The sequence below is a fragment of the Ochotona princeps genome, chromosome 22, assembly GCF_030435755.1.
Source record: "Ochotona princeps isolate mOchPri1 chromosome 22, mOchPri1.hap1, whole genome shotgun sequence".
NCBI classification, from domain to species: Eukaryota; Metazoa; Chordata; class Mammalia; order Lagomorpha; family Ochotonidae; genus Ochotona; species Ochotona princeps.
The window spans coordinates 21964376-21990960 of record NC_080853.1 but is presented as its reverse complement, the minus strand read 5'-3'; the positions used below and the strand labels follow the sequence as shown (position 1 = coordinate 21990960).

Sequence of the window (26585 nt, the reverse complement as noted above, 5' to 3'; positions counted from 1 at the left end):
ATAGTTAGTGCAGGTATCACATACACCACAAAGTATAAATATAGAATATAAAATTTTTAAAATGTTTATCAGTCATATTTCCTGGATTTCCAAGACACACTCAGTAGTCACCTCTCTCACATCCTAGAAGAAAACATCCACTTGGTATCAATAGTAGATTGGTACATCCCCTGTGAAGAACAGTAAGAAAGAAGACTAAAATCCCAAGAGCAGACAAATTAATATACATACCAGATGAACGGAGTACGAAACTGCAAGAATGGAAATGATTGGGGAATGAACAAATCTACAGTCCTCAAAAGCTGTACTGTTTCTGTATCACCAGGCACAAGGTATAACCAAGTGCACAAAGCAACCTCAAAATGAGGTGACACAGCTGTAGCATACACAGCAAGCGTGCAGCCTCTCCTTGGGATCATCCTGACCCACATATGGTCCTGAAGGGAAGCTACGCTTGCTTCCTAGAAGACTACAACCAACAGGGACACCACTACCTGTGTCCACCAATAACCGTCATTAAGATAAATGGAAGGTACCACAGCAAAAAGATCCCTTAAAAGCACATAAAAGATTTACTCCTCAAAATATAGTGTCAGTGACCAATTATATAAAGACTCCAGGGTCCAACCTCAGATTTGCCCAACTAAACACTTGTTTTAGTAAGATTCCCAGGTGTTTTGCTAATCATTAAAGACTCAGACATATTGAAAGAAAAAACAGTAAATCTGCAAGCTGAATCAAGCACTAGCAAAAGATATGCCACGGGGCTCAGACTAGCCCATCTGCCCTCGACATGCCTTAGATACTGCAGAAAAACACAAAAGTTCCCCTTCCTGGATATTCTGCTTGAGTAAACACATCCTAGGGATTCAGTCATGGCCTTAGGACCCCAACTCATCATCTCAAATCTTAGAAGGGCCACAAGTGAAGTATTCAGCCTAGAGATCAGCCTAGGAGGTGCTGCGCAAGGACACGTTTCTCCTCTTGTTCCCTCAGAGCAGGAGTCCCCACAGTAGGTGGTGGCAGCCAAACCTTTATTGTCACAGCTGCATTCCAGTCCCAGGTTACCACAGCAAGGTGGAGGATGGACTGTGGAACATACTCAACAATGCAGAATGAGTTTCACCCCATTCTGCAGACAGCAGGTGACACTTCATTTCAAACAATAGCAGAAGCAAAAAATGAAGAACTATATTTCAGTGCTTGTGTTTTTGCTTTTGTTTTGTTTTTAAAGTAACAAACATAATGGTAGCATGGGAAGAGGGTAAAGTTTTAGACAAATGTACACCAAGATGCTCCCACAAGGCCTACCAGGCAGGGCAATGCATTCCTGATTCCGGGGCTCCCACTGGCAGTTCTGGTCCAAGGCACAGCTCCTACAGCTGGTCTTCTTATTACAGTAGTACATTGGGTTATCCTTAGGGCAATTATCATACCTGAAAATGGAGATCTAAAAGACAACGGACAAGAACTTTTTCTCTGATACCCACGGATAGAACGCATGATGAAGATCAGCAGGGTATAAAGACAACTAAAATTTGAGGAAAGCAAGTTGCAAATAAAAGAGATAAATAGGCAAATGAAACAGCACTGCAGTGGAATGTTCTGCTTAGGAGAATGGCTTTAACGGGGAAATGAATAACCGACTCTTTCAAACACTACGTTTCAATCTGCTCATCAGTAAAAGAGGAATGTTGAACTTGCTGTTTCTCAAATACCATTTTCCAAACAGTCTAACAGTTTCACACTTCACAAATCAAACTAGATGGACACAAAATGCCTTATACAAGTGGCTGTTGAGCATCTGGTTCAGAAGCCTTTTGGGATGCCTGTATCACCCATGGGAAGTGTTAGGGTGCAGGTCCCAGCTCTGCTTGACATTCCAGCTTCCTGCTAATGTGCATCCTGGGAGACAGTGGTGGTGGCTCAGGTAATCAGGTCTCTGTCACCCAGACCAGACTGGCCTGGCGCCAGATGTTAAACGCAACTGCAGAATGAGTCAGCAGATGGAAGATCCATCTCTTGCTCCTTCTTTTTCCCTGCCTTTCAAACAAGCAAGAATAAACACAAAAACAAATTTGCTTTTAAATTGTCTCATAAACTATCAAAAAGTATAAAAGCTGAGTCATTTATATTTTTACTCTTTCATTATAATATAATTTTTTAAAGTCTCATGTGGTATGCACTGCAGTCACACTGAGCCAAGATACACCACAGGGAGACTTCACAAAGTTTATTATTGCAGAACTCAATATGAGATGCTATATACCTGCCTCAGCCCTCAGCCTCAATTTCAAGCTCGCACTTGCTCCCGAAACCTTGCACAAGTTGAGTGAGGTTACCATTACCTGCCTCAAACCAAGGATCTAGCACTTACCATAGCTATGCCTAGAGAAAAGAGTCCTACCTTCCTCTAAACACCACATACAAAACCCTGCTGTCTCCCAAGTCCCTCAGAACAAGGATGGAGCGTGCATCCTTTCCTAAAAAAAAGCCTCAACCATGTAAAATCCCAACCTAGACCCTGCTTTAAAAATAACTCTGAGCTATTATTCATATGATGTACACTATAAACTAAGCCTGAGCAACATTAGGATTTTTCTATCTTTTGAAACCCTTCCAAAACAGCCCCTGACCTGGCCTTCCGTGCAGCTGTGGTTCACTGGGACACAATGGTCATGGCACCAGTGGCAGTCATTGGTGTTGGCTGTGCAGCTGTAGCAATCCGTGTGCTGGTCACATCTGTCATGGTCATGAGCTATAAAGAACAGAAAAACTCATCAACAGGGAAAGTTGCTGTGGGACACAATTTTTGACTTAGATAAAAATAAAACCAAATGATGGAAGCAAAATAAAGAGTGAAACCAGCAGGAAAACATACTGGGAATGTTCATGTTAGAATAGGATTAAAAATGAACATGCTGAAAAAAATACTGTTTTATTAAAAAGTACACATAATGTGAAAAATAGATAAAAATGAACAACTACCAGCTATTCATGTAACAGAAGTCAGGTCGGATTCTTTGAATGGTTTCTTGCCCTCCCCCCACACCAAATCAACCAGCAATAGAACGAACAAACAGGAGAAGCTGTGTCAGGGGATCGAGCCATTTCTCCTAAATTGAAGGCTAACAAGGGCCAAAAAAGTAGATGGCCTCACAGAACCCCACAAGAGGTATGGGGCTGAGCTGTAGTTGCTGCACATGAAGGTAATTTCAAGAGTTCAAGCTGAGAACTTTCGGGCCACTGCTGATCTGTTTCAGCTCCTGTTGATCCTAAGACACCAAAGCAAAACCATGTGGCCCCAGCTGCTGAGGCCCTTGTCCATGGACACAGCACCTGGTGGAACCCAGACACAAAGAGGCAGGGCTCGTCCTCACAAAGACCCCAGAAACCGGCTCCTTAGCTTGTTCTTCCTGTCCTGGTCATCCTGTTTCAGAAAATTTCACTGAATAATACTGAATTATTTCCTATAAGCTTATACATTTAACTTAAACTATCTAAATGTGGCAAAACAACAATTTCATGCCTTGCAGGAAACAGGTTCTGATTGTCTTGGTTCTCCAGCATCTTCCAGCCCACCAATAAACCTGGGAGGTTTGCATGGGTGTTCTTGCTAAAGATTATGTTCCAAAATAGCTTAATTTGGAATACTCTAGAAATGTGAAGCCAGCTTCTAACTCTCAAGGTAACTGTAACACCTATCCTTCAGGTGAAGAAATTTACTCAACACACTTTAACTGCTGTGAACAAATACTTTGGATATATTCTTCTTAAAATTTTTTTTTTAAAGATTTATTCTATTTGAAAGGCAGAGTGATGACAAGAGACAGAAAAAGAAAAAGATCTTTCATGTGCAGGTTCATTTCCAAATGATCTAAACAGCCAGTCCTAGGCTGGGCCAAAGCCAAGAGTCAGGAATTCCATCCTGGTCTCCCATGAGTGTGGCGGGGGCCCAAGTAGTTGGGTCATCTTCTCCTGCTTTCCCAGGCACATTAGCAGGAAGCTGGATAGAAAGTGGAGCAGCCAACTGGTGCTCCAATCTGGGATGTTAGCACTCCAAGTGGCAGCATCTTGCTGCAATATAACACAGGCCCTTCTCTTAATTTTAAAGTACCTTCTCACATATTACTTCACTGCAGTGCACTGCAGTGTAAAAGGGCATGACAGGCAGGCTAGGTGCAAACATGAAGGGGGGGGCTCTCAAAGCACAGATCCCTGCTCATCCTCAGCAACTGTACTGCTATAACTGCCATAGCCCAACACTTTGCCAGGACAGCTATTCTATCTTCAATCACCAGAACAGTTTCCTCCCAAATGGCTTCTCCAGGTTCACTCTCAAATCTCATCCTTAGCATGAGATCTGTGCAATATTGAGAGGTGACAGTCACATGTAGTTTTTAATTAAAATTAAAACAGGAGAGTGCTGTGGCACAGCAAGTTAAGTTGTCACTTAGGATGCCAGCATTCTATCTCAGAGTACTAGTTCCATCCCCAGATCCTTCATTTCCCATCTGGATTGAGGAGAGACCAGATGGAATTAGGAGCTTCTGGCTTCAGTCTGTTCTAGCCTCACTGTCACGAGAATTTAGTAAGTGAACTAGCCGGGAGAAGACTCTCTCTTCCTCTCTCTCTGTCACTCCATCTTTCGAAAAAACAAATCTTTTAAAAAATTAAATTACACTGAAATCAAGCAGTTGCAGCCAGGATCTGGAACTAAAACACAAAGTCCATCCATTGCCAAGATCATTTTTTTATAGTATTTTTTTTTAAAAGATTTTATTGTTATTGGAAAGCCGGATATACAGAGAGGAGGAAAGACAGAGAGGAAGATCTTCCATCCGATGGTTCACTCCCCAAGTGAGCCGCAACGGGCCGGTGCGCGCCAATCCGAAGCCGGGAACCTGGAACCTCTTCCGGGTCTCCCACGCGGGTGCAGGGTCCCAAAGCTTTGGGAGCTCAACTGCTTTCCCAGGCCACAAGCAGGGAGCCGGATGGAAAGTGGAGCTGCCGGGATTAGAACCAGCGCCCATATGGGATCCCGGGGCTTTCAAGGCGAGGACTTTAGCTGCTAGGCCATTTCGCTGGGCCCCAAGATCATTTTTTTAGGAGCTACATCACCTGTCAACAACCAGTGTGATGATGTTTACCAACCAATTCTCAAACACTCAAAAAGGCTTACATAAGCCATTACTGGAAAATTTTTGATAAGAAGTGAACATGAAAGGTATAAATATGCTAAATCCCTTCATAATCCAAGATAAAAGAAGATTTCAAATTAGTTGAATTCCAAGTAGAGAAAAAACAAACATACTTCTTTTGGGAAAACATTCTGATTTTAACTTTTCTGCTTGTTCTTCCGATGCCAGCTCCAAGGATAAACACTGAGATGACCCTGTGTCCCACACACACCGGATGCCGGGTCCTGCGGCAGAGCAAGCAGCTTCGCTCCGGTGCGCTCCACACTGCTCCAACGTGAACACCAAGATGTCACTGAGAAGGAGGCTGTTGAAACCGCCGAACACATACATGGTGCTAAGAGGAAAGAAAGTGAGAACCAGAGTAACAGATAAATCTTAAGGATCACAAGTCCTCTAAAAAATTAGTTTTTAAGTTCGCAAAAAAAATTCTTATTCCCTTCCTTCTGCAATCTGATAATTTCATCCTGACTGATGGCCACCCGAAAGAGTTCCAGCAATCCACCTGTACAAGTGAATGCGGGATTTAGTTCCCAATACAAGTGACATCTGAAATCAGTGAGGAAAAAAGACTTTTCAGTAGGAAAAAGATAAAAAGAAACAACACTCAACTGAACCTGAACTGTGGTAATGCAACAAGGTGGAGGAATCCACCATGTGGGGAGGGTTGGGGAGGGGTTGGGGGGAATCCCAGTGCCTATAAAACTGTGTCACATAATGCAATGTAATTAATTAAAAAAAAGAAACAATAAAAACAAAACACGCCAAGTCCTAGAAGAATGAGTGAACAATTCTAGCCTAAGAGCAGAGAAGTATCCTAATGACTTAAAATCCAGAAGGTGGGGGGAAAAGATAGAAATTTTGATTATACGATTTTAAGACTTTTTACATAGAAAGCATAGTAAAAGGACAGTAATACACCACATAAAAATTATTTACAAGTTGGTTACAAGAAAAAGGATATTCCTAATACAAAGAAGGATACAACAAGTATACAGGGAAAACCGCAAATAAGCTTAAGTTCAACTTCAATCATTAGGAGAAAAGGAAACTAAAACTAGATGGAGACAGCAGTCCTCACCTGTCAAACTGGTAAAGGAAAAAATCTCGTGACAGTGGAACAACACTCAGATTGTGGGGAACAGGCACTTCAACACATGTTGCTAGCCAGTAAAATGATGTGGGGGATCTGGCAATATCTAACAAAACAATAACTTGCCTTTGAATTTTAAATCACATCTCTAGAAATCTCCTGTAAATACACTATAGCAAAACTATAAACAGAAGCATACCTGAAACCTCAAGCATTAAAAAGACTCAAACAATCTAAAACGGCACTCAATTGAGGATGTGATGAATTAATTAAGGTATTTCCATAGAATTAATAGGCTGGTATGAAAAGAAATGAGGGAGACTTCTATATGTTGCTATCCAGTGAGATCCACGGTATCGGGTTACGTGAAGGAATATAAAAATCAAATCAATGTGTGATCATTTACCCACTGAAGGAAGAAGGGGTTCAAAAACACAAACATATTGAATTCATATTTTTTTTGAACTTTATTCACTTGATAGGCAGTGAGAGACAGACATATCCTACAACAACTGCATCACTCCCCAAATGTCCACAACCACCAAGGTTGGGGCAAGCTGAAGGCAGGAGTCAGGAACTCTATCTGTATCTCCCAGGGGGTGGTGGGACCCAGGTACTGGAGGAATCACCTGCAGCCTCAAAGAGCATGCGTTTAAAACTGGCAGCAGAGCTGGGACACAAACCCGGGAACTCCAATGTGAGACGCAGACATACCCTGAAGTGCCCTGATGACTATGTAAAACACCCATTCTCATCTTCTTAAACAAGAAACTACTGTTTTTCTCTTATACTTGTCTTTTTAAAAGATCTAGAAACATGAATAATCCAACAACGATCAGTAGAACCATACTTAGATTGTGGTATCTAGAAACTAATCTGCTTCCTTCTCGAACCCTTCAAAACTAGAACTTCTTAGAGAAATATGTAATTTCATGTCTGGGTCAAGAACGGTTTGTAATGAACCTATCATGGGCCCGGCGGCGTGGCCTAGCGGCTAAAGTCCTCGCCTTGAAAGCCCCGGGATCCCATATGGGCGCCGGTTCTAATCCCGGCAGCTCCACTTCCCATCCAGCTCCCTGCTTGTGGCCTGGGAAGGCAGTTGAGGACGGCCCAATGCTTTGGGACCCTGCACCCACATGGGAGACCCGGAAGAGGTTCCTGGTTCCCGGCATCGGATCGGCGTGCATCGGCCCGTTGCGGCTCACTTGGGGAGTGAATCATCGGACGGAAGATCTTCCTCTCTGTCTCTCCTCCACTCTGTATATCTGGCTGTAATAAAATGAATAAATCTTTAAAAAAAAAATAAAATAAAATAAAATAAGATAAAAAAAAAATGAACCTATCATAAAGGAAGAAAGTGCTAGAGTAGTAACAAAAAGTCTCAAAAGCTAACATGAAGATCCATACATGAATCATACATGTACACTCTGCTCCCCCCAAAGTCTAGGTTTACGTAGATTAGAATTACAGAAAAATTAATGTGATCAGGATGAATAAGCTCTCAAAAAACCTTTAAAGTATACTGTAATATGCACGTAAAAGTGGCCAGTTTAGGCATGAATATTTGGCATAGCGGTTAACATGCCACCTGGAGTACACGCATTCTACACTCAAGTTTTTGGGTTCAATACCTGCCTCTGGCTCCTGACCCCAGCTTCCTGTCAACACACAGCTTGAGAGGCAGCAGCAGGTGACGGTTCAGATATGTGTGTTTCAACAAGCCTAGAGACTGGAACTGAGGTCCTGGTTCCTGGCCTCAGGGAGAACCAACCCTAATCATTGTGGGCATTTGGAGAGTGAACCATCATATATGAACAATCTTTCACTCTATCTCTTCCTGTCTTTTAGATTAAAAATGAAAATAAAAAATAGGTTAAAAACTTAAAAAGCGTGGTCACTCAGAAAGTCCTGTGTCCAACTGAGACATCCCCAGGGCAGATTCATCGAGACATCTGGGCCTCAGGACCAGGCATTTTTGAGAGACAAGGAAGAATGTGACTCAGACTTCAGATCACTCAAGGACTGCAAATGCAATGTGCAGCAAGCTTCGCAGCCTCTCAATTTCTGTTCCCCTTCCGTAGTCTTTCTATGAAGTGCCTGCTCTTCTTTCAAACCTCTTTTTATCATGCAGATACAACTACTAGTTACTTGATGACATAAGTGCAGCAACTAACAGCAGGAGACAGACAGTAACCTGAACAAAGGAGATGGTTGTTGCTTTGCGCATTCTGACAGCACCAAACAGCATATTCCTGCATGTCAGCAAAAACAGGGAATAAATATACATTTGAAATAACTCATACTTCCCATCCAATATTTTAAACATAAATCAGGAAATTCCCACCTGGAATCAGCATAATTCCAGAAAAAGCTGAAAGGATGAGCGGTTCCCAGAAACAACACTAAGCCCAACACTAAGCCCAAAAGATTGACTTCATTTACAAGTACCAAGGGGCAAGCACTCCTTGTTTGATTACCTGTTGTGTAAGACTGCTGAATGGCCGAATCTGTTGACATCGCGGTGGAGGTCAGGTCTGGGAAGCACTGACCAGCGGTCACAAGCTAGGAGCAAGAAAAACACATCTCAGAGAGGACTGCCACTCAGAATCCACAAGAACCAATGCTGCCTTAGGGAGCAAGGCTACCACAGACAAACCCTGCACAACAGGTGTCTGCAGGTGCTTGGCCAGACCCTTACGTCTGGGGTAAATGCAGGCGCAGCCAAGCAGTGGGGCCTAGAGGAAGGCAGGGTCACAGGCAGTTCATCCAACAAGTGGATCACCCAGTGTCCCCGTCACTCACCCTACCATCCATGAGTCGTACCCACTAGAATGGTTTTTAACTTCAGCAATTTCCATTTCACAAAGTTGATGTGAGTAATATATATGGCTTCCATAAAAAAAAAAAAAAAAAGGTGGACAATTAAATTTTTTAAGATAAAGTTTCCTTTTTAGTCTTTCATCCTGGATCTCCTGAGGTTCCACTGCCATGACCCACCCTGCACCTTCTCTTCTGGACCGAATGTCTCCTGGTGCTATTGACCACCTCCAGCCTTAGACTCCCTGGCACACCACCCAAGACACTCACCGGGTGCAGGTTATCGCTGGACCTAGCTGCATTCAGCCTGGTCGACTGCCGCCTTCATTTGCTTCTCCCACCTACCTAGACTCTTCACTTCCTCACAAGGAAAACTAGGTCACCAACTCTTCTGGCTTCCTACCTACCTATCTTGCTTGCTTCCTTAAAATCAGAGTGTGGTAGTGACTCCTTCCTCTTTTTTGTTTTTTTTAAATATCTTTTCTTCCCCCTGTGATACATTTTTGTAGATACAGGAATTCATCCCTTCCCTTTTCCCCCTGTTGTCTTCTACCTCCACCCAAATTATCACAATAGTATATACTGTTCATTTTAGTACCAGTTACAAGTTCAACTTTCTGACGTTTAAATGTATCATGACATAAGTACTAGCAAGAGTAGAAAACCTAGTATTATAATATACAGGTATATTTATAAGTTGTATTGGGAGTTCTCCTTTTTATTGGGGGCTCTCCTTTATTTAGAAGTAGAGCCAGCCACATACTGCTTGATACCTTTACTTCCCAGTATGCTAGTCTCCTTTGAATAGTTCATGGGTATTAAAATCTACCTGTGTGTGTACTTGTGTACACATATATTTGTTTATACACACACATAGTACTTTGCATATCAGCTATCTTATATTAGGGACAGTATGTGATATTTGTCCTCTGGGGACTGACTCATTTCACTCCTTTCTTTTTCTATCCCTAAAGGGCCCTCCCCTAATTCTACACACCCTCTCTCCTTGGGCTGTTTGCTGGCTTTCCCTATGGCATTTAAATGTGCCCAGGCTAGCCCCACCACCCACTGAGGCACTCAGTTTACTCCCTTCATTCCCTCTGTTGATGCCACTTCTCAGCCTCCTGCAAACTGGATTACTTCTCAATGACTAGAAGGCAATAATTGATCCCTCAGCTACTGAATCAGGTCTCAGTTCTCTGTCACTCAGTCGCCCCGCAGCCACTGCTACCAGCTCCCTCAGAGGTCCCCACTCTGTCTGGCTTCAGACATGTGCTCATTAAGTCTTCAATGTCTTTCAGCTTGTCTCTCTGTGTCCTCTGACACAAGGCCTCCAAAGTCCACCCCTTCTACTTCTTCCTAGTGGCTAGCTTCCTAGTGGAAGCCGCTGAACAGACTTCCGCACAGCCGTCACCTTCACCCTCCCAGGTCCCATTGCTCCACCTCTGTTCCCAGCCTTGGCAAAAGGCATCATCTACTACACCCTTGCCAGGTCTCAGGCAGTAAGGACACTTAATCTCTGCACTCTAGGCCAGGGGTGGAGAATCTTTTTTCTGCCAAGCACCCTGTAGAGATTTGTAACATCATTTGAAAAACTGAAAACTTAAAAATTAGCCTACTATTGATCTGTTAAATTACGAGTTCCACTTGTGGTTACCCAGGCAGGGGCACACCCAGTGGCTTCACAGGCCCTATAAGTGCAACCAGTGTGCCAGAGGTTTCCCCCCTCCCATCCCCGCCACACCCCTGCTCTAAACATTCTTCACTTGCTGGTTTTGGTAAACCCAGCTTCCCAGTCCCTACCACAGCCCAATCCCTCACCAGGACTTACTCAGCGCCTCCTGCTGGCCAACCTGCCCTTTCCCATGATGCTCCTAAACAGATCTGCTCAAGACACCAACACAGTTTCAGCACTGCTTCAAAAGCCCGCAGTTCACCCATGGTAACCCAGGCTTCCTGAGATCTCAACAGCTTTGTCTGACAGCTGCCTATCTCTCCAATCTCATGTGATGCCACCCCACATGATAATCTGCCATGACAAGGCCAAAATGAACTCCTTGTGGGCCAGGCATGTGCCAGGCTCTCTCTCTCAGTGTCACTGCCCTGGAGCCTCCTCTGTCATGTCTCTCTCTGTCCCTGTGTCTCTACTTGGGGCCTCTTCTGTCATGGTCTCTGTGTCTCTGCCCGGGCCTCCTCAGTCATGGTTCCCCTCTGTCCCGTGTTTTTGCACAGGAACTGCCTTGCCCAGGAGGTTCTGCCAAACCTCACTGAACTGGTTTTTAGGGCTCCTTAGGACATAGGGTAAAGGTCCTCCCTCAGGAAGAGGGGCTATTTCCAACCTCCGTATTCCATGATTTATGGGTGGATACAGAACCCCACTTATTCACATAATCCTGCCAGCCAGAAACATTGTAAATTTCAAGGAAATCCTCTGCTCATTTCTCTGCCTCCACTATATTGAACCAGGGGCTTCACTGGTTGATCTTCTCTCCTTAATGTGTAAGCTCAGTGACTCAGCACATATATTTGTTTATGTAAACCCTGCTTAGAATAGCTAAAATCATATAGATAGACAGTGGAATGGTGGCTGCAGGAGTTTGAGGAGAGGGGAAAAATGAGGAACTATGTATATTTTACCATATTGTTTTTTTAAGTAGTAATTTAAAAAAAATTAAACATGATATTACAAGACATAAACTGCTTTCTGTTTTGCACAGAGAATTACTACCCTCCTCTGGTCAACAATATTAATACTCAAGACTAGATAAAAGACTCGTTTTTTAGAAAATCAAACAAAGCTAATATTTAGCCAACAATGCTGGTAGCTTCAACTATGAACACTTCTATGTAGGGCATTTCAAATATTTCCAATGACAAGAGACCAATTATTTCCTAAATGCAGCCTCAAAAATTAACATTTATGCAATTAATGCCAGTGACTTCAAAAAGAATTTAATGTAGAAGTGACACTTTTTAACAGACATGTATTATTAGTTAAGTCAATTTTAAACAATGCCATTTGGATTTCTTACAATGCCTGACCATGTTGAATTAGTGATATTTTGGGTTACATTTTAAAATACTGTCAACAGACAAAAAAGATTCCACATACTAAAATGTTTGGGGTACTTACCAATGTCATAAGCCATGAAGTCTGAAGAGAAGCATTTGGCGCCATGGCTCATGGATGTGTCATTGTGTGTGTTCCCTCCAAACACCAGCATAGTTCCGCTCACTATCACAGCTGTGTGCAAGTAACGGAAAAATCGGCTGTCCTTAAGAATGGTCCTTTTGAGTTTATTTAGAAATAATAAATACAAGGTTAGTTTTTAAAAAATAAGTATCTGCTAATGCAAATACAACCATTTCATTAACTTGACTAAATGTGCAAATACTTCCAGACTTTTTTTCTTTACCTAAGTTATTTTTTCAACTGTAAGGATGTAAAATTTTTAAGATCTCTTAAAAAGTCTGGCAAAACAATACGGTTCTTCAAAGTGTTCACAGAAAACAGAATTAAAAGATCAGCTTACTTTGATGCAAAAATTTTTTAATTCATAATACATTCCATGAATTTCTGTATATTCCTTCATATGCGTGGATTTTGAAATTATGTACACCAAATCAAATTCGTCTTTTAGTTCTACTGTCTGAAGACATTGTGAGGCATTTTCAGATATTAGTCCCTCTGACACTATAATTCCAGATTCTAAAAAAGGTTATGTGACATACTGACAGAAGCTTACACATAATCCTTTATTAATAAGACAAAAATGGCAAACCAAAACTTCCAGCTGAAAGGTTGTTTACCTACACGATGGAGTATACAGTCAGTAAAAACAATGACTTGAAAAAGAAGCAGAATCTAAAATGGTATCCATAGCATGACTCATATTTTGAGGAGACAGAAAAAGAGGGGGGAATCACTGCTTTACATCATTTCATAATTAAATCCGCTTTACAATTGTTAAAATCACCATAGCTTCTACAGACTGATACAGCTGAGATTAAAAAGAACTCGGAGAGAACATCTTGTGTGATTTCAAGGAACGACACTAGTAACCGATCCCAGAAATGACACTTGGGCCACCAAGAAGTTAAAAAGTGGATATGTTCTACTTAATTAAAAGTATGCACAAACTCAGCTATGTAACTTATTCCTTAGGATTCTGAAGATCTACAATTTCGCAGTTTTCAGTGAGTAAAAAGTTGAAAGTTTCCCCTAAAACATAATAGTGCAAAAAAAAAAAAAAAAAATAGTAGGTACTTAATTAGTCTCTCTTTATTTCCCCATTTCTCCACATATCATGCTGAACAGAATTATCCACCTGGTCTGAAAACAAAAAGAATGCCTAGCATTTTCCAATAATTGCCTCTGTGTGACTCACACCTTAAAGTGAAAGCTCAAAAAAGTACCCACCACATCTGGGTATCCACATCGTATCTGTAGAGATCATCTGCAAGACGGTATTTATTGGCACTGAAGGCCTTGTAGCCACCATGTACATACAGGGCTCTGGTCCTGTTATCATAAACACTGCTGTGGCCATAGCCCCCTTGCACAAGGGCACCCTGGGTGTGTAATATACTCCACGTATTCTTATCTGGAGGGGGAAAAAACAATCAAGGACAAACACTGCAGGTTCTCCCTTAATATTTAAAATATTCAAAGAGCTTAGAGGAAAAGAGGAGATTTCAGGACATCTGGTGTATGTATAACTTTCTTTTTATCTTTTAATATATTTATTTATTTATGTTTTAAAAGGCTTAGAACAAAGCCATGGCCAAATTCCAATTGTTAAATGTTCCAATACACCATTCAGGAAAAGAAGCTTACTAAATGTAAAAATCAGCTCCTATAATAATTAGTGAGCAACATAGAAATACACTTCATAGACCTACTACTGTCTCAGGAATATCCATTATAGCTGCTGTTCCTATTGCATAAAGAGAAAATGCACTTTAATCAAAGGAAGATTATACATTAAAGAGAAATCATACTATTGAAATTATCTCTAAAGGGCTACCCAAATATTGTTTTTGTTCAGAACATTTGTCACTTCAAATCATTTTTATTTACTTATTTTATGTTTGACACCCAGAGCATTAAGTGCCTCACTCTGGCTCCTTGCCAAATAACAAATATTTACTACATGGGATCAAAAATAATCTAAATTTCCCTGGTGACACATTAACATTAATTTTGTGTCAAGATAAATGCTAGGCTAACTCTTGCTAAAGAGTTATAATAAGGGTAGAGATTTTAAGTCTTACATTGAAAAAATCTATTGGAAAAATAATATACATACCCAAGTCATATTCCTGCACATTGCTTATATACCCATACAGAGGACAGTGACCAAAAATGACAAGCATGACCACTCGGCCACTTGCCAGGGTAACGATGTGTGCCGAGTGCCCAACCACTGCGTACTGCTCCTTGGCCTTTGGCGTCAGCAACACCCATGACTCATTATGGATATGAAACACTCGCAACTCATTGGTCACATTTCCTGTTGAATCAATTTTTCCTCCATACATGTAAATTTTATCCTATGGAAAATAAGTACGAAGAAAATTAAAAAGCATTGAAAAGATAAGATTCTAAGAACACAAAGGGATCTGTTCAAAATCTCAGTGTTCTTAGCTTGGCATGTTAGTGAAAAGAACCTCACAATGAATAAGAAAAGTATGGCAAAATTTATAAAAGGAAAAAACATCAATCACATTCTATGTCTCTGACACTGCTCCACTTGCCTTTTTCTTCCTCACATGAGATTTTTTCAGTATAAAATTACTAGGAAAAATAGTTGCTGCATGCTACCATAGAAGCATAAAAACAAAGAAAAGAAAATGATTACTCAGTCACATTACAATGTGGCTATTATTGGTTAAATTAGCTAATGAGCATAAAAGCCCATCTATATTTTTCACCATTTAGTTTCATAATTGCAATACCCAAATGCAGTTCAAATTCATTTAAATATCTTTGAGTTAAAAAGTTTCAACTTTTTCACTTAAATTTTAGCCAATTACTTATCCTCCATCACCATTAAAACACAAAGTTTTTCCCAACTAAAAACCAACAATAAACAGCTCAACTACATAGCTCATAAAGTAACTAAGGAAGAACTAGTTGAGCTTCTTCTGCATACATAGTAGAGATACTTTACCTTGTATAATGCCAAAGAATGACCATATCTAACCACCACATTGTTCACAGAACGGTTCAGTGGAAGCCACTCCCGAGAAGCAAGATCAAACCTATGAAACCAAACAGATCATCTTTCTACCAAATGACAAAACACAACACCTTGTACTCTTACTTGTGAAGAACCCAGTGTAGAGGTGTTCACTGTATCTACCATGGACACAGAAAGGCACATGCCACCTTGGTAAATAAACCTGACACCTGTGCCCACAGGGCACACTGCAAACTCAGGAAGGGAAGCTGGACTATGGACAAGAAACAAAGAATCTACTGGAAGCTTCTAACCTTCCTAAGCAGCCCATCAACATAGTCTGAATCCCTAGAAGGTTGCATTATCCTCAAGGGCCTTAAGTTTTACTTCACTAACTCGTCATATTTAAACATGAGAAACTAAAGATTAAAAAGAGGGATAATTAAATAGAACACCCAGGTTTTTCCTTTAAACTAACTTGAGCATATTTTCAAGAAAACCACAATAACATTGTAACATTTAAAAAAATATAGATAAATCCAGTATTTATTTATCTGAAAGGCAGAGTAACAGAGAGAAAAAAAGGAGAGGGAGATAGAGACAGACAGATCTTCCATCCATTAATTCACTCCCACAAATGGTCATAATGGCCGGAGCTGGGCTATTAACTTCTGGAGTTGTTAAGCCTCCCACATTTTCTTTAAGCATGTGTAAAACGATGTAGAGGCTGAATTCACTCTATTTCTTTAATGATATGCAATTTTGGACACAATCCACTAATTTCCTGCTTTGAAAGCTTGAAGACCTTAGCAGTTTCCCGTCTCTTCTTCCAATTGTTATCATACTAAGATTACAACATCCTGGTTCACTACTTCCACATTCCAGTCTGAAAGTGTAATTCTATACACAGTTTTTATAGTGCTGACTCTATATTTTAGCTGAGTTAATCACCTCATAGTCTGCTTACCACAACTTCTCCTTCTTGATTATTCTGCATTGTTAGATTTCACTATCAAGTGGCTTTGTTTGAGAAGACCTTCTACATATTCCTTTCCCTGAGTTATTTCATGTTTAGAAATATCTGCTTCTTGGGATGAGTGTCTAGCCTAACAGTACGCTGGAAAAGCTCCCATGTTCCATGTCAGAGAGGTTCAGTACGCTGCTCCAGCTTCCTGCTAATGCAGACCCCCCAAGAGACTGTTGAAGAATCAAGTAATTGAGTTCCTGGCTCCTGCCCTCAGCCCAGGCCAGTCCCCAGCTGCTGCAGGCATTTGAGGAGAGAACCAGTTCAGTAAACCCCTCTCCTGCCTCTCAAAGACACAAATTTATATATCTATCCATATATCCATTTTCCATTTTACAACTGAATGACATACTTGCAGTGTTGTTCTTCCCTCCAGAAAATCAGAGATGTAGCTTCCTTAAATGTTGTTGGTATTCAAGGTTGCTATCTAGTAGTATGAGACCAGCCTGATTCGTTCTTCTCCCTTTCTGTTGGTTTGCTTTTCTGCCTTAAGCCTGAAGAAGTCCTAATCATCTCCATTCTTTTATGCTCTCCATCTCCCACTTCTTGTTCTCGTTCCTCCATCCCATGTTATCTATCTATCTATCTGCCTACTTACCAGAGAGACAGCATGAGTGAGAGCTGAGTGAGTTCTCATCTACGAGAGAGACAGTGTAAATGAGAGCCAAGTGAGTTCTCATTTACTCGTTCATTCTTCAAATGTCCACAATGGCCACAATTGGAGAAAAAATCTCAATCCAGGCCTCCCTTGCAGGGACAGGACCCCAATCCCTTGCACCATCTCTCAGGGTCTGTGGTAGCAAGAAGCTGAGGTCAGAAGCCAGAGACAGGCACAGAATGCAGGAACTTCAATATCGGATACACACAACTTAACCAGTCTTAACCATCAGACCAAAAGCTCACCACCACTCCTCCTTTTTTTTTTTTTTTTTTTACAATATAATACTGCATCTTCATAAAGAAGAAATAACTTAAATCCATCCAGAGAACTGTTTTCATTAGATGGAATGCATACCACTGCAACATTTTTGTAGAAATCTAACTATGCAAGATGTTTCCTCAGAAGGACCTTCAGGCTTCTAACCACCGGTGTACACTTATGGTCAAGCCATAGGGAAGTTTTGATAGAGAGGAAAGCATGAAACAGAACAAGCACAAAAAGGAGTTCACAGTTGATTCAATCCAATGAACATCTTGTCCAGGGGCATGGAGAGTGCTTGATCTGTATCTCAACGAATCTGATGCTTCTCATGCAATATATCTGTCCAAGAGTTTATCAAAGACACCTAGGTGCTGACAGGTACCCATTACCTGGCTATTGGAACTACCAAAAGATACTTACATAACAGACTGCCAACCTTCTCACAAGAAGCAGACAAAAAAAAAAAAAAAAAACCAAAGTACTAACGCAAATAAACAAACAAGAAATCCCAGCACAGTAGGTTAAACCGCCTCTCAACAACATCAACTCCCATATCAGAATGCTGAGCGTCAGGCTAGTCCACTTCTATGGGAGAGCTGGATGGAGTTTCTGGCTCCAGGTTTCAGCCTGACCCAGACCTGGCTGATGTGGCCATTTGATAACAAAACTAGCACATAAAAGATACCTCTCTTTCTTTCTCTGCCTTTCAAATCTATAAAACTTAAAAAAAAAAAAGAAAGAAAGAAAGAAAGAAAGAAAAAGAAAGAAAGGAATTCCAAGTACCAAATAAATGAGAGCTGAGTCCTAGATAGCAAACTATTGAACAACTAAATTAATTCTTGAATGAATGGATAAGCAAAGACATGTCAGGAATTCAGAAACATGTGTCTCCTAGAGCGACCACCATCTCCCTTAAGAGACCCTCGGTGATGGCCAGCCACCCAATAAACATAATGTGACAGGACACATGCTCCACTTCCTTAGTAGCCAGTAAGCCAATCACAGCACAGTCCAAACACCAAGGCAACAGCTTGGTGGAAACTGAACTTGACCCCAGCCTGCAAGAAGCCTGGACCTGAGACTCAATTTCTGTGTCATCCTAAAAATGCAAAAGCTTGGTCAAATCAGATCTTGCCAACAATGAGCATAAAGACCATATATAATGACTATAAAGATTATAAAGTTCCTGAAATGTCTTAGGCTGTGTCGATACATTTGTCTAATTCTTTCCTTTAGAGATAACAGATCACGTGTCTTTCACACATTCTGGTGTCTATATTTTTTTCAGTCTTTTCAACAATACTGAAATTATTTTAACGAACTTCTCTGTCAATATTGAGTATTTTTTCCAGGTTCTGACTAGCTAATATACTTCTTTTTCTTTAGGTCTATCATCTCCCATTTCATCTCAGTATCTTTCTGTCTTCCAGGTTATTTACTTCAATTCTAATTAAGTTGCTTTACAACATGAAGCAGTTGAAAAAAATTTCTTCTCTCAGAAGTTCACCTTTCTTATGATGGATTCCTGTCAGATTTTACTTATTGTATTTCTTCTTCTTTATTCTTCCATCAGAGACTATTTGCATGAACTTTAATGTCACTTCATTCATCTTGTTTGTGGTTAGACATAGCTTTCCCAGTATTTCACTTCCAAAGTATAGGTGATAAACATTTTTACTTCAAAATCAGGATTAGAGAAAGAAAGAGGGAGAGAGAGATCTTTCCTTCTTCCGTCCACTGGTCCACTTCCCAGATGGCTGGGCCAGGCTGAAGCTGGGAACCAGGAACTCTTTCCATGTCTCCCACATGGGTATAGCCATCTAAGCACAAGCACCATTCTCTGATGCCTTTACCAGGTGCATTGATAAAAATCTAGACTGGGGCCCGGCGGTGTGGCCTAGCAGCTAAGGTCCTCGCCTTGAATGCTCCATATGGGCGCTGGTTCTAATTCCAGCAGCCCTGCTTCCCATCCAGCTCCCTGCCTGTGGCCTGGGAAAGCAGTCGAGGACGGCCCAATGCATTGGGACCCTGCACCCGTGCGACAGACCTGGAAGAGGTTCCTGGTTCCTGGCTTCGAATCGGTGCGCACCGGCTGTTGCGGCTCACTTGGGGAGTGAATCATTGGACAGAAGATCTTCCTCTCTGTCTCTCCTCCTCTCTGTATATCTGACTTTGTAATAAAATAAATAAATCTTAAAAAAAAAAAAAAACAACCTAGATTGGAAATGAAGCAGCAGGACTGACCTGGCACCCTTAGGTCAGTGTCACAGGCAAAAGCTTTATCTGCTACATCACAACACCAGCCCCTATGTGTGATTTCTTAATTCACTTTCCAGTGTCTCTAAGAAAAGCACACTGAATTTCTATTCAAGCCTTAAGTGTGAAGGCTGTATATGTCCTGTACTATACACTTCTCTGAGGAAACGCAGGGATTTGCAGAAGACAGACTCTGCTATTTGTCAGACCAAAACACTGAGACTGCCCTGTCAGAGGCAAAATTGTGTTAGATGACCGTTCAGTTTAAAGAGAAGCCCCGGTTTCTGGCAGAGAGTTAGTCAGTTGGTATTTTTCCCACTCCCTCTTTACCTGATCCTCCCCAGGAAGGATTTCTTCTGCTTTTCAATTTAAACAGTAAACAGAAATGCCTACTTAAGTTTGTGTCTACATGAGCTCTAGATGAGAACCTCGGTATCTCCACAGGGTGCTCCCTGCAGGGTACAGAGGGGCCCCTAAATGTTTCTATGGGTATTTTACTCTTTTCCTTATCTGGCTACCTGTTGCTCAGTACTCCACATTAAAAACAAACAAAAAAACCTCCTTTTTTTGCTCAAGGGGGAGGAAATTCAATGAGAGATTTCAAACAGCAATTTCATTTGTTTTGCAAGAGAGCCACAAACAGAAATTACACTGCAACTTAAAATTTTGGGGCTGTTTGGGAGCAGCTTCTGAAATATGCCTATCTATGAATATGAATGACTATAAAGATTAAAGCCCAAGTTCCAAAAAAAGTTACTTCTAAAAGGAATTGCTGTAGTTACTTTCCCCCCAAGAAAAGCAAATTATTATTTGAAATAATACTAATATTTACATGAGATACATAAAGCTATGAAAATCGAGTTTTAATCAAGAACAAACAGAAAATGATACATTCTAAAAAAGTAAATACAGAAGCCTAGGCACGAAGTCCTTGCCTTGCATGTTCCAGGATCCCATACAGGCACCAGTTCGTGCCCTGCATGCCCCACTTCCCATCCAGCTCCCTGCTTGTGGTCTGGGAATGCAGTCGAGGACGACCCAATGCTTTGGGATCTTGCACCCATGTGGGAGACCTGGAGGAAGTTTCTAGCTCCTGGCTCCAGATCGGCACAGCACCCAACCGTTGGGGAGTGATTAATCGGACGGAAGATCTTCCTCACTATCTCTCCTCCTCTCTGTATGTCTGACTTTGTAATTAAAATAAATAAATCTTTAAAAAAGACTTACCCCACTTTAAAATATTGCTTTAAAGAAGGAAAACATAGCTCATGAGCCACACTGGCTAAATAAAACCAACAGGTAACATTAACATATCCAGGAACAAACATGTGAGTTAAACAATTCCTCCATTTATTTAATACATAAGTATTTGGGCACCTTCTAGAAGCCAAGCCATTAGCTGAATAAGGAAACAAAGTTCCCAGCCTTAGAGAACCAAGAACAGAAAAACAGAAGATGAGCAGATATAATTATGAGCACAGCTACAATTAAACATTATGATCACAGCTCCAAAGGAAATGAGAACAAGGAAAACCTGTCTGAACTGGACAGTCAGGAAAGACCTCTCTGTGGGACAATTCACCTGAGATCTGAAGGAAGAAGTCGGCCCTGCGGTCCCACAGCAGGAATAGACTAGGAACAGCAAGGGCCAAGGCCCTGAAAGCTAAGGATGCCCAGGGTTGATTTTTGGGAAAAGAGAGAAAGACACTTAAAAAAACAAGATTTATTCATTTATTTGAAAAGCAGAGTTACAGGGAGAGAGAAATAAAATACAGAGATCTTCCATCCACTGGTTGATGCCTCAAATAACCCCATGGCATGAGCCATGCCAGACGCAGAAGCCAGGAGTCTGCTCTGGGTCTCCCACCTTGGTGGCAGCGAGCCCAACAACCAGTGACATTCCTTCCTGCTTTTCCCATGCCATTAGCACAAAGCTGAATCAGAAGTAGAGCAGCCAGGACTCTTACCGGTGCCCATATGGAATGTTGGCACTGCAGGTGGCCCAGTGTGCCGCAGTGCTGGGACACAGGCCACAAGGCCACTTTTGGGTGGCAGGGGGTATGGGAAGGAAGGAGAAAAGATTGTGGCATTGCCTGTATCTCATATGGACACCAGTTTGAGTCTTTGTTGTTGTTGTTGTTGTTGTTGTTGAAGATTTATTTAATTTTATTGGAAAGTCAGCCATAAAGAGAGGAGAGACAGAGAGGAAGATCTTCCATCTGCTGATTCACTCCCCAAATGACTATCATGGCCAGAGCTAAGCTGTTCCAAAGTCAGAAGCCAGAAGCTTCTTCTGACTCTCCCATGCAGAAGCAGGGTTCCAACGCCTTGAGCTGTCCTTAACCTACTTTCCCAGGCCACAAGCAGGGAGCTGGATGGGAAGCGGAGCTGCCGGGATTAGAACCAGTGCCCATATGGGATCCCAGCGCATTCAAGGCTAGGACTTTAGCTGCTAGGTCACTGTGCCAGTCTCTCAGTTTGAGTTTTGATTGTTCCACTTCCAATTCAGCACCCAGTTACATGAGCCAGAGAAGACAGAGGAGAATGGTCCAAGTGTTTGGACCCATGCCACCACGGTGGAGTCCTGGATGTAGCTCCTCATTCAATGTTCCAGCCTGGCCCCAGCCCTGGCCACTGTGGCCCTATGGGGATGGAACATTTCCCTTTCTCTCTGTAGTTCTGTCTTTGAAACGAAAAGAGAGAGGGAAGGGAAGAGGAGAGAAGGCCATGACATCATATGAGATCACCAAAAGTGACTATACAGGCAGACCAAAGACTTGGCCCTTATATAGCACCACTGTGAATAGTTACTGAGGAGAAACCAGTTAAAGAGACTGAGAATGAATAACCAGTTAGGAAAAATAACAAGAGGCAACCCAGACGCCACCTGAATAAATTGTTTGAATAAGGAGAGATGGATTAACTGCACTAGAAATTGTTGCAAGCTCAGGGAAGATGAGTACTAAGAATAGGAAAGAAAAATCCAATTTCTTCAAGAGCTTAAGAATCACACGTGGTTTGGGATCGGTGCTGTGCAACAGCAAGTAAAGCTGCTGCCAGTGGTGCCAACATGCCATAAGGGTGCTGGTTTGAGTGCCAGCTACTCCACTTCTGATCCAGTTTTCTGCTGATGTGTTTGGGAAAGCAGCAGAAGATGGCCAAAATCCTTGAGATCCTGCATCCATGAGAGAGACCCAGAAGATGCACTGGGCTCCTGTTTCTGACCATTGTAGCCATTTGGGGAATGAACCAGCAGACAGAAGATCACTCTCTTTCTCTCTTTCAAATAAATAAAACGTTGAAAAAAAATGGGGAGGGGAAAGAAAAAATTGATAGTTATTGAGTTTATTTTCCTTTAAACCATGTGTTTTGGGAGAGACTTTACTGCTATATCAAAGAAAACTTACACAGGAAATGGTATGCTTCCAAATTTTTTTAAGGTTCTATTTAAATTTTACATGTTTCAGGAGGTCATATTTTTTTGTTTACAAAAACAATCTATAATAGGAGAGGGAAATATGCTTTCAGATTCTCTCAAAATATTTCATTTAATCTTTTTATAAATAAGATTTATCTATTTTTACTGTAAAGGAAAATTTATGGAGAAAAACAGAAACAAAGATTTATCCACTGTCCGCTGGCTCATTCCCAGCAGCCAGGATTGAGCTGACTCAAAACTGGGAGCCAGGAGATTCCTCTGGGTCCCCCATTTGGGTGTGCAGGGTCCCAATGCCTCAGGCCAGCCTCTACTGCTATCCCAGGCCACAAGCAGGAAGATGGATGGGAAATGGAGCATCCGGGACATGAATGGCACCCAGATGGCATCCTGGCATGTGCAAAGTAAGGATTTAGCTACTGAGCTATCAGGCCTGGCCCTGAATGTCATATTTTTGAAGCAGGAAAGGAACTTTAGCATTCGGCACAGTGGCCTAGCAGCTAAAAGTCCTCACCTTGAAAGCGCCGGGATCCCATATGGACGCCAGTTCGTATCCCAGCTGCTCCACTTCCCATCCAGCTCCCTGCTTGTGGCCTGGGAAAGCAGCCAAGGATGGCCCAAGGCCTTGGGAACCTGCACCCATGTGGGAGACTCAGAAGAAGCTGCTGGCTCCTGGCTTCAGACTAGCTCAGCTCTAGCCATTGTGGTCACTTGGGGAATAAATCAGTAGATGGAAGATCATTCTGTCTCCTTCTCTCTGTAAATCTGACTTTCCAATAAAAAAAAAATTAATTAATTTTTAAGAATTCTTAAAAAAAAAGAGAGAGAGAGAGAATGGAGGGAGTAGGTAAAGTCACTGCCTATGATGACAGCATCTCACCTGGGTACCAATTTGGTACCCAGTTTGGTCATTTCCCTTGCAATTCAGCTCCCTGCTAACGGTCTGGGAAAAACAGTCAATGGGCACTCCAAGTGGTTGGGGCTCTACCTATATGAGAAAGCTGGATGAAGCTCGTGGGTTCTGACTCTGAACTGGTGCCATTGTGGCCATTGCAGCCACTTGGAGAGTGAACCAACAGACGGACGACCTCTCTGTGTAATTCTGACTTTCAAATAAATAAATAAATCTTTTTTAAAAAACCGTGATTCCCTATTTATCTAGAACCTACTGTATGAATCTAAAGCAATGTATCAGAGATAGTATTTGCAAAACATAACATTCTTTATCATGATAATGAATTCTTCATAGCTCTCAATTTCAAAAAACTCAGCATTTGCCAAAGTCTGGAAGCCTACCACCAAAGTTTTAAAAGGAATTTTCCTCAGGTAGCAGACTTCTTTGTAATTTTTTTCTCTTGCTTATGTGTGCTTCATAAATTTTCAACGTAAAAACCAAGCTGCTTGAAAAAAAAATGTTTAAAACAACTTACGCTAGAACCATGTTGTAATCTGAGTGGTTAAACATGTATCCTCCAACAACCCACATTATGTTTCCATTGACCACAGCTTTATGAGATGCTCTGGGAAGTTTTAAGTTAGAATATTCCTCTTGAGTCCAAAACGACTGGTTAGCCGGTATGGGAACTGAACATCCAGGACCTAATAAAAACAATAAAGTAACTTCACACAGTGTAGCTTTAAAACATACTGTGTTTCATGTTCTAATCATCTAAATGTTACAAATATTTATTTTTAGCATCAAAATAAACATCTTTAATTGCTTTTAATTTTTTCAGCATATTAACCAATGGTAATCCTTACTAAAATTCAAAACATATATTTTAATGATGGCCTGATCACCTCAAAGTTAGGTATTTTTTAAATATTGAAATACTTGCCCAAATATCTCTCAAAGAAAAGAACACAAAAAAAACCCTACTGATCCAAAACCAGATGAAAATATTTAGAGTTAAAACGTAATGACTAGGGCCGGCGCAGTAGCCTAGCGGCTAAAGTCCTTGCCTTGCACACCAGGATCTCATATGGCCACTGGTTCGTGTTCCGGCAGTCCCACTTCCAATCCAGCTCCCTGCTTGTAGCCTGAGAAAGCAGTAGAGGACGGCCCAAAGCCTTGGGATTCTGCACCCACGTAGGAGACCCAGAAGAAGCTCCTGGCTTCAAATCGAATAGCTCCGGCTGTTAAGGCCACTTGGAGAGTGAATCATCGGACAGAAGATCTTTATATTTGTCTCTCTTCCTTTCTGTATATCTGACTTTCCAATAAAAATAAATAAATCTTTAAAAAAGAATGTAATGACTAGACCTGGGTGTCATAATAGAAACTACCCATCTTCCATTACTTCAGGAAATTTGAACAAATGCAAGGGACAGACCCCACTCCGGAGAAGGTATGGCTTTTGCTCCCACCTTTGCATGGCCACAATATTTCAATATTAACTCCTTCATGTTAGTCAAAGCCAAGAAGTTACAGCATTTAAACAAACATTTCTTTCTAAAATGAAAAGATTCTGAGGGATTATTAATCATATATAGAAAAGCACTATATCAGTAACAGCTGTTATCACACACACTTAAAGAACTCTCTAAAGCTTCTTTAACAAGAATCTATTTCTGCAGATAAAGCCATTAGCTAACTGCTTTAGAATTCTAATGTATAACCTACCCCAATTTTCTCTGAACTTAGGGAACATTTCTACGTATGTATCAGTATTGTTAGCTGCTACCCCATCTCCCAGCTTGGTGCTTTATATTCTCTCATACCTAAAATCAAGTTCTCCAGCTTTCATGAGTGAGCTGCAAAGGATGCCAAACCCCTCCACAGTTCCAAACAGACACACGCCAACAAGCACATGCATGGGTGAAATGGAAAAGTTTCTAAGAAGCTGGATAAAGGGGTATAAAAGCTTAACTGCCATCTGACATTTGATTAACACAAATTATATAGATGCTAAGAACAAAGTCCATCTACAGCTCATGAAAATGAGATAGTTCTGCAAACTCAAAGAAAAATAAACATGCAAGAAGCTCCTACCCTGCCACCCTGAAAAGCAGGAGCAGCCTCTGGCCTCGCTGGAATTGCAGATGCCTCGGTGAGGGAACCCACAGTCATCGGGACAGTGGGGAATGTCACATGATTCACCTGTCCAGTTTTCAGAACATTCACACTTAACAGTGTTGCTGACATTGCTGATCTGACATTCTCCTCGGCCTGAGCAGTTATTCGGACACATGTCAAAACTATGAAGACAGCGGGGAAAATTCAGTCAGCACAGAGCAATGCTTTGATTAACGTAGCAGAACATCCTCCTACACAAGCTTCAAGTCTATCAAGGGTGCTCCAGGTCATTTCCAAGGACAACTACAGTACTTACCATGCAGCCCAAACAGGATCAACTTAACATTACACCATAGCTACAGCCTAAGGTACAAGTAACGAAACTGAGTCAACTCCATTGGATTCTCATTCCCGAAGAAGAATCAATAACTCATAAGGAAGTTCAACCAGAGAGACTTAGTTCCTGGTGCTTTATCATTCCCCTATAGTTCCTGGTAGCCTACCAGCAACAAATGATCCAAAATTGCTAACTCCACACTTTAAAGTTTGGAAAAGAAGATAAGGGGACTACTAAGATACTTTAATAGACTTCTGGGTCTGGCACAATAGCCCAAGAGCTAAAGTCCTTGTCTTGAACGCAC

General features: G+C 41.4%; 1 protein-coding gene across 1 annotated transcript in view; it reads right to left on the bottom strand.

Annotated features, from left to right (window-relative positions):
* ATRN (attractin) overlaps positions 1–26585 on the bottom strand; it is a 106825-nt gene that overhangs the window by 40529 nt on the left and 39711 nt on the right. Inside the window, exons 5-14 of the mRNA XM_004585654.2 lie at positions 25921–26126; positions 24359–24527; positions 15282–15372; positions 14418–14661; positions 13529–13712; positions 12242–12396; positions 8769–8853; positions 5315–5535; positions 2637–2758; positions 1312–1450 (exon numbers count right to left, since the gene is read on the bottom strand). Coding sequence (XP_004585711.2) covers positions 1312–1450; positions 2637–2758; positions 5315–5535; positions 8769–8853; positions 12242–12396; positions 13529–13712; positions 14418–14661; positions 15282–15372; positions 24359–24527; positions 25921–26126 — 1616 coding nt within the window. The remainder of the gene's footprint in view (positions 1–1311; positions 1451–2636; positions 2759–5314; positions 5536–8768; positions 8854–12241; positions 12397–13528; positions 13713–14417; positions 14662–15281; positions 15373–24358; positions 24528–25920; positions 26127–26585) is intronic.